At 47.9% G+C, this 8,884-nt stretch overlaps 1 protein-coding gene across 1 annotated transcript; it reads left to right on the plus strand.

Moving 5' to 3' along the window:
• The first annotated feature begins 2,522 nt into the window (after window positions 1-2,522).
• Window positions 2,523-8,083, plus strand: LOC116954544 (olfactory receptor 1M1-like). Its single transcript, XM_076052273.1, has one exon. The coding sequence runs from the start codon at window positions 3,126-3,128 to the stop codon at window positions 4,419-4,421; it is 1,296 nt and encodes a 431-aa protein (XP_075908388.1). The 5' UTR covers window positions 2,523-3,125; the 3' UTR covers window positions 4,422-8,083.
• Window positions 8,084-8,884: the final 801 nt, after the last annotated feature.

Consider the following 8,884-nt stretch of genomic DNA (forward strand, 5'->3'; position numbering starts at 1 on the left):
GTTTACATGGGAGTCCAGTTTACCATGGAAATCTAGTTTACCATGGGAGTCCAGTTTACCATGGGAGTCCAGTTTACATGGGAGTCCAGTTTACCATGGAAGTTTAGTTTAACGTAGGAGTCTAGTTTACCATGGGAGTCCAGTTTACATGGGAGACCAGTTTACCATGGAAGACCGGTTTAAGTTCTAGTTTCCCATGGGAGTGCAGTTCACCATGGGAGTCCAGTACACCATGGAAGCCCAGTTTGCAATGGAAGTCCAGTTTACCGTGGGCCAGGGTCGGAAACCTGTGGCTTCGGAGCAGCATGCAGCTCTTTTAAAGGACTTATGCTACGTGACAGTTATTTATTAAGAACCACCACCGTCTCGTATTCACCACAACGCATTACGGAGGCTCTTGAAATATTTAGTTGGTTTATTTTGCCGAATTCTAAAAAACAATGCCTCTTCTTGTTATTTTGGTTGCCGACCCCTGGTGCGAGCCTAACTCACGTTTACCCCTTATCCACGGTGCAACCGAGCTGCCAGGGCCGTGCCGAGCCAGCCCAGCATGGCTCAAGAGGCCCCAAATTAATTATATTATCATTGTATTTTTTGTCCTTCCCATAGCAGACGCCGAGTCATCCTGCAGACGTCACATGAAAATGAAAGCACCGTTAGCCCCACCCTTGGCCCTGCTTGGCCCCGAGACAAATTTTAATGTTTTGTGAGGCCAGTGTATAACGGTTTGGTTCTGGCTCGGATCGGCAAATGACCAGTGGAAAAGTTCCCGTGCCACGAAGATGGGCCAGCGATAAAGGGGCGATAGTGGATGGCCCGGGGGGCACGAGTCCATTCCACAAATGCGTCCCAAGCTAGGGACAGCCCGAGGAGAATTCCACCGGCGTGTTGGTGTCCGTGGCACAATCCCCACCGACACAAATCGGGCTATCTGATACGCGCGTGCGTGCAGGTGTACCAGGAGGAAAATGAAGGGGTGCTACGTGTGTGCTGCTGCTCGGACCCCACTCCCGCCTTGTGGTGCAGCCACATCTGCACCTCCTGCACGTACAGCAGGGCTTTTCTCATCTGTGCTCCTCATCGTCGTCGTCGTTTAATTTCACGAATGCTGTTATTACCAAGTAAGGCCCACTGAGTTGTGTAACTCTTTTTCTGAAGCGACCTGGCCACAGATGATAGCTCAGTGAAGTGGATTGTTATCGCGTGGACATTTGTAGCAGCCAAATGTGGAGGGACAGACCGGAGGACCCGCGGAAAAATTCCACACGAACACGAGAAGGACATCTTAACTCCAAATAAACAGGCGTCAGGGTCGGGATCAAACCCACAATCTCCTGTATACCAGACGAGGTAGTTAACATCTCGCCACCGCGGCCGCTCACAGAGGTCACGACAAGGGGTTTAGTGTAGACAGCGAGGGTGCAGCCACCGTGGGGGCAACGGATGTTCAGAAACCCACTATATATGGTTAGAGATAGGGCGGAGAGACACCCACAGAAAATTGGACAAAAATCATGGCATTGTTTTGAGTCCTCATTTCCCCCCCCCCGACCCCCTTCATACCAAGCGAGGTGGTTAACATCCCGCCACCGTGGCATTCTGTTGTACAGGACTGCACAACGACATTCCTCTGAGCGGATGTCAGCCCACGTAGCCACGGCGCACGAGAGTGTGGGTGTAAAACACCACGCCCAGCCACCTTTGTCTCCGCAGTGTTGATATTTACACACCACACCAGGTCCTCGTTTCAGGCTCAATCGACCCAGCGGAGGCACAGGACCGGTTACGAATATTCGCCACTGTTTTTGGTCGTGGACGGGAGTTGAACTCGGGCCCGCCGGGTTCGTAGCGTAGTGCACTAATCACAGGAACATCGCTCCCCACTACGTGACGTGTATACAGAGTCGGTGGCATTCAGGGTGAGTGCACTGACGCCAACCGGCTACCTCAAGGGATGCTTAGCACAAGTCTGAGTGAAGCAATTAAATTGTCCTTCACCAAAAAACATGTTACGTGTGGGGGAGCTGTTAGGGGAAATTAAATACCTTAATGCGGCGGGGTCAATTAAGAATTCCTTGAGCGGCAAGCCGTTAGATGGGGTGATCACGTGATGCTCGGAGGTGTATAAATATGCAGCCCTCGCAGAACCCACCACAGCGAAAAACCCTCGCAAGCAGGTAAGGTGTCAATATCTGTGCCATAGTCACCTTTATATTGCCCGTTGAGAGCCACATTGAGGCCAGATGAACCTTTGAGTAAAATCATGCTGCTGGTAAAATACGAGGCACAGTATTTTAAGTTTAATCGTTTTTTTTTCAAGCCTTAGTTTTATACGTACTGTATATGCAGTATTTAATTGTGCATTCTTAAATGTGTTGCAAGTGTTGTTTTAGTGATGTCAATAAATAATATCTGAGAGAAGTGTCCTCTGTTGCTTGGCTAAGTATTGGCGGTGCTGAGTCTCGAAGAACTCGCCCAGTCCTGGCCAGCTTGCTCACAACCTCAAAAAAACAAACCCTACGATTGTGCTGGGAAGGACATTCAAAAGCAATGCAACGTTGACTTTTAGTCTTTCATTATGGGTGTCAGTACACATGTAAGTCAAGTGGAATCTGGTGGGGATGGAAGGTGTTAAATGAGACGTAAAATTTTAACGTGTCTCCAACCAATAAAGCTTTCATTTCTAAATAAAACATGTTTACCCATCTCTGTACATTGACACTGCCTAACAAAACGTATAATTAGTGAATACAGTGAGCACTGCATTGCTAGGAGAGCCAGTGCATACACTCATGCAAAACAGCATTTCCAGTGTGCGTGTGTGACCTGGAACGGTGGTGCACAAGTTAGCGTGCTGCGCTTCGAACTCAGCGACCCGAGTTCGATTCTCGTTTACGGCCAACAACGCCAGTGACGATTATCAGAATCTGTTCTGGGCCTGCCCTAGGTCGACTCAGCCTCAAATTACTACTTGATGCGGTGTATAAACATTGCCACAAGGGAGACAAAGGCGGCCGGGCGTGGTGCTGGCCACCCACCACCTCGTGTGCAGTGCGCGCTAACAGCACTTGCCCCAACAGTATAGGGGGGCATCTTTATATTTTGTTTTGTGACAAGGTCATGCAATGCACAACAGGTTGGATTTAACACAGGCTGCTGTATCCGTCTCGGCAGGCAGTGTGCATCACAGGCTGTGCGCAGATGATGCTTATCTGTATGTATTCACTCTGCCCAATTTCACTCGAGATATATCTGACGTGGTTGTTCGCACGTCTTGCATTAGTGTTGAGTGCAGTGCACATAAGAGGATTGGTTATACTCTTTTAAAAACGAAATGTGAGCCCTTGTCTCACACATCGCAATCTAGTGCGCAGTCACGACGAGCGCGAGCTGCAATGCGTGCCTCTGTTTGTTCCCCACAGCTGAAGGCGACCATGGAAGGCAACAAATCGTTCATCCTCCTCGGGACACTCGAAGCCCCGTACGGCGTGCAGCTGCTCGCGTTCGGCCTGTGCCTGCCGCTCTTCGTCGTCACGGCGCTGTCCAACCTGTTGGTGCTCGGCACAGTGGCCGTGCAGAGGGAGCTGCACAAGCCCATGTACGCGTTCATGTGCAACCTCATTTTGGGCGACCTCATCGGCTGCACGGTCATTTTGCCCAAGCAACTGCATATCTTCCTCACGGGCGACAACGAGGTGTCGCGCGCGTCCTGTGTCGCGCAGATGTTTTTGATGAACGTGTTCATTTGCACCGAGTGCGTCACGCTCACGGTCATGTCCGTCGACCGCTACGTGGCCATCTGCCACCCGCTGCACTACCACGCCATCGTGACCGCCAAACGGACCCTGCTCGTCGTGGTGACCGCGTGGAGCTTCACGGCGGCGCTGCTCGTGCCGCTCACGATCCTAGTGGCGCCACTCACGCTGAAGGACGACGATCGGCAAATGCCGGGCATTTTCTGCGACTACATGGGATTCATGCGTCTCTCCGCCGACGACACGAGCGTCCCAGAAACGTACAGCTCGGGCATGGTCGCGCTGCTCTTCGTGTTGCCGCTGTGCGTCATCAGCGTCACGTACTGCAAGATCCTTCTGGAGTGCAAGAGGACGCAGGCGAGCGGCTTCAGGAGGAAGGCGACGCACACGCTGCTCACGCACTCCTTCTTGCTCACGGTCTTCTTCAGCACGCTCTTCATCTCCATTCTCGTCCCCAGGTTGGTGAGGAACGAGCCGAACGCACGCGCGAGGAACATCCGCTGCGCGTCGCAGTTCGCGACCTTCTTCATCCCGATCGCGAACGTCGGCATTTACTTCTTCAGAACGCGAGCGCTCAGGAAGGAGGCGGCGACTTTGCTTCGGAAAATGTTCCCGAGGCGCCTTCGCGATTCGAGGCCTCACAGAGTGTGGGCGATAGTGAAGTGAGGAGTCATTCACTTGCGAGCGACAAAAAGTCTCACATTCAAGCTGTTACACGTCCTCATGCCGGGTCCTCGCGGCTAAGAGGCACCCGAAATAGTTTGGGTGCAAAATTCCCGGCGTTTTTTTTTTCGGGCTGCGCTTTTCTCCAGTCGTGCAGGTGACAGAAATGCTGATTGTGCTGATGGTGGTCCCTTTAAATGCGCGGTACTGCACGGATAGCAGGCAGTGAGAGGCAGTAGGTGCTATGAATGTCCAAATGACGGGCCACTTTGTTGAGCGATCATTTGTGGCCAGGTTGCTTCTGAACAATAAGTTAATACCTCAGTGGGGGCTTTGCCTGGTAGGATGGGGATGGTTTCATTTAATTTGTATGTGTTTGGGTGATGTTTTTTACATTTCTTGTACTTTTAACGACTGTTATGTTTTTGTATTATTTGTTGTAACGTTCTTACCCCCCCCCCCTACTGGACATGTGTGAAAAATAGCTTTATAGCTCATCGGATTCCTCCAGTGTAAATACATATTCTGATCATTATTCATCGTGGCGCATATCGAGATAAATATACTGTATATATTGCACTTATCCTTTTGGAGGAGCTGCTTTTATTTATTTAAATGTTCTATTACCTAGAGGTCGGTGCCTCAGTCTGGCTCCGCGAGCCTCTACTGGACATCTGTGATAAACAACTTTAAAGTTCATCGGATTCCTCCAGTACAAACAAACGTTATGATCTTGATTTGAAGCTTTCGTGACTGCAGGAATCCATACTCATTGGTTCTTTCGGTAAAGTCACGTAGTTAGAAATTAAATAAAAAATAAAACACATCACGACGTTTCGACCACTTGTGTTGCGATTGAAACGTCGTGATTTGTTTTATTTTATTTCTAACTACGTGACTTTACCGAAAGAACCAACGAGTATGAAACCTTATTATTCTGATCATTAATTGCATGATTAACTTAGCCCCACACCCCATAAATGTCCCCCACTTGGCCCTGCCGTCCTTCCCCCCCCCCCCCCCCCTTTAACCTGTATATAAGCTCGAGGCTCTCAGAGCCTCCCCACTTGATGCAGCGATCTTGCTGTGACTGTCCCACCTGAAGACGGAAGCTTGCGTTGCCTCCGAAACGTCGTGAGAATTTTTATTATTATTTCATCCCCATTCTACTTGACTTTACCGAAAGAACCAAGAAGATGAATCCCTGCAGCCACGAAAGCTTTAAATCGGAAAATGTAATTATGGTTTAGTGGATCCAGTTGTGACCGTGACGTAATCTTGGGGCGAACGTCGCGGTTGCTATCGGCGATGTATCCCAGAATCGCGGGGAACCACTCGCTCGTGAGACTCCCCAAACTTCCACAGTGCGGCTGTGGCCCTGCCTAACACAGCGCAAAGCGCAGCACAACTGCAGGCACGTAGCAAGCACACAGCGTCCTATGCAAGCTCGAGGCGTAGCGACGGACCGGTGTCATCTTGGCATGCGATCATAGAACTTCCTCCACTGTTCCTCCCTACCGCAGGACTCAAGGAGTTCGAATCTGAGATACCTAGTTTATACATGTGACGACTTGACACACTTCTCTTGAGATGGCACTTTGTTGAATACATGTTCACTTGACATCAGGCGAAGACCACACTGTAATAGCCCCGAGTGTCTCGCACATCTCCCTTATATACCAACACGAGGCCACGCCCCCCTTCTCGATCATTCTTGCTGACTCTGGACCCTCGCTCTACCGGAAGACTCTGCTGTCCTCTTCCGTCACCTGACCACGCTCCCTTCTCGAACATTCCCGTAGCCACCAGTCCCTTCGTACTCACAACTGACACCCCTTTCACCACCTCCCGTGGCCACCAGTCCCCTCACAATGCATGCAGGATCCATTGTCATTGCACATGTTTTAGCCTTTCACAATCATCGTTCATTGGTAGCCTTGGTAACATAAGTCCTCTCTCTCTAAGCTAATGCCTTAGCCCATATTATTCTGTGGCAGTTCAATCTGTCTCTTGTGCTATTCGATGCGTCCCCTCGTAGTTTGGACTCACTTTGTCAGGTCTTCGAATGGAATGTCGCTTCATCGGTTGCTCCCGCGTGTGGATTAATGAATGTGTTTTGAAATATCTTGCTGAGCCGCTGAGTTGGCTCTGTCTGCTGAGAATGCAAACAAACTCGCCCGTGAAATGTCGTGATTTTATTTTTCCAATCGCACTGTTGACATTTTGTTTTAACCTGGAATAAACATCTTCATCAAATGTTTTACAATGGTAACCTGAAACGAATGCTGTATTTCTGATCAATGTAATTTTCTCATGCATGCGTTATTAAAGGAAATACCACATTTGAAATACCACATTTGGTTTAAATTCTGAGTTAAACGAATCCTTCCCCTTGTGTTGAAAATGTGTAATGTAATGGCATAACAGTGATATAATAATTGCAGTAATAGAAATCATAGCAGTGATATAATTCAGAGCAGTGATATAAATCATAGTAGTGATATAAATCAGAGCAGTGATAGAAATCATTGCAGTGATATAAATAATGGCAGTAATATTAATCATAGCAGTGATATAAATCAGAGCAGTGATAGAAATCATAGTAGTGATAGAAATCACAGAAAGTGATGTAAATAATAGCAGTGATATGAATCAGAGCAGTGATATGAATCAGAGCAGTGATGTAAATCAGAACAGTGATATAAATCATAGTAGTTATAGAAATCAGAGCAGTGATAGACATCATAGCAGTGACATAAATCAGACCAGTGATGTAAATCAGAACACTGATATAAATCAGGGCAGTCCACCCCAGTTGCCACGAAGCACGAAGCAATTAAGTTCGTTACCGGTGCCTGAATGGTGAACACGTTATCCAGTAGAATCGCCACGTTTCATTTCTCGGTATTTCATCAACACTGTGCCCCCTCTGCATAATACAGCGATGCCGGTACCAGAACTTGGTTGAAACACCATTCCTGTAACCCGAGCACAGACGCCGATTGCCGGACTTGCCCAGGGCAAACCCTGACAGGTGGCAACCCAAACTGGATCTACAGTCATGAGCCCCAGATCAATGCTTCACGTGACTGAGGTTCCAAGCCTCCATGGGATAATCCTCCCATGATGGCCGGGTATGCTGGCACATCCCCTGTCATCTGGCAACCTGGAGGTAGCGATGGCGGGACACCGATGATCAGGTGAACAAAGCCTCCCACCTCTACAGAAGTGGCTGTAGGCGGCAGTACGGTACAACGCCGCGTATTCCACTTGCTGGTGACTGGGGTATCGGCGGAAATGTGAAAAGGTCCGATATCTGAACAGCTAAATATATATATACCAACACGATTTATAGTTATACCATGCACAAATATGTTAGTCGACAACAAAACCTGCACATTGCAAACTGCGATAAACGTGGGGAAATGTTTTACTACCCTTTAGAAGTGAGCGAGTGTACGTGAACACATGACCTGTGTGAAAAGTTCACATTTGTGAATATCTATACAAAGTGACTGTTAACAACATGCAGAGAGGCCTACACTGGGGTGGCTGGTTAATTGGTCAGGGTGGATATGCGACAGTCGGATATATAAATTAAGTAAATTCGTTTGATATTGATCCATCCATGATCAATATAACTCAAAAAAACTGGGCTGCACAGTTAATATGACGAGCGTGTAGTATGAATGTTGCAAGGGAGTCATTAAACTTATGATGAATGTGTCAAGTTTGATGAGAAAAAAATATTTTATGAAGGCTAACCGTGCTAAGATATGTGGGCTGGGTACAGAAAAAACTGCGTAAATCCTGCTAGACATTGATATGCGTGCACTCTGCAAGTGTGTAGTGCAAAACATAGAATATCTGTGTGTGTAACTTCACAAAAACGCGCGTCAGTGGTTGCGAGGGGTTACGTCATCACTCCTGCTACACCAGCCAATCAGCTGCAAGGAAAACAATCCCGATGCAACATGGCTACACTTGTTCCTTCAAGTCCCCATGCAACATGGCCACCGTAACGTCAACGCCTATGCTGTGGCTAAAATAATTTGTATATTTATGTTATTAATGTTATTAAAGCAATGTTATTTTGCGTGCATTTAATTGTGAGTGTGAAGTGTGTGAAGTGATAGTGCATGTGTGTCATTGTTTGAGTGTGCTACTTTAAGCGGGAATGTTTTATGTGCACGTGAGAGTGAGTGGTTTGTGTGTATCTATCGTGTGCCGTGCCGGCCTTAATAGGTGCTCGCTCACAGTCTCTTAAGAGGCCAAATGGGGCATCTTTGTTTTGTTTATTTGTGGCAGTGAGTGTCTGTGGGGAGTGCATGTGTATGTGATTGTGTACATGTGCGTTTGTGCTTTGGGTTTCTGTGTGTATTTGTGATTATAGTGTGTGTATTTGTGATGATAGTGTGTGTATTTGTGATTATAGTTTATTTGTGACGATAGTGTATTTGTGATTA

The sequence above is a fragment of the Petromyzon marinus genome, chromosome 55 (assembly GCF_048934315.1).
Source record: "Petromyzon marinus isolate PM22_M1 ecotype Great Lakes invasive population chromosome 55, UKy_Petmar_22M1.pri1.0, whole genome shotgun sequence".
Lineage (NCBI taxonomy): Eukaryota > Metazoa > Chordata > Hyperoartia > Petromyzontiformes > Petromyzontidae > Petromyzon > Petromyzon marinus.

What these genes read in the sequence shown, in the direction of transcription:
- LOC116954544 (XM_076052273.1), top strand. Translation starts at nt 3,126, where the DNA reads ATGCACAACAGGTTGGATTTAACACAGGCTGCTGTATCCGTCTCGGCA.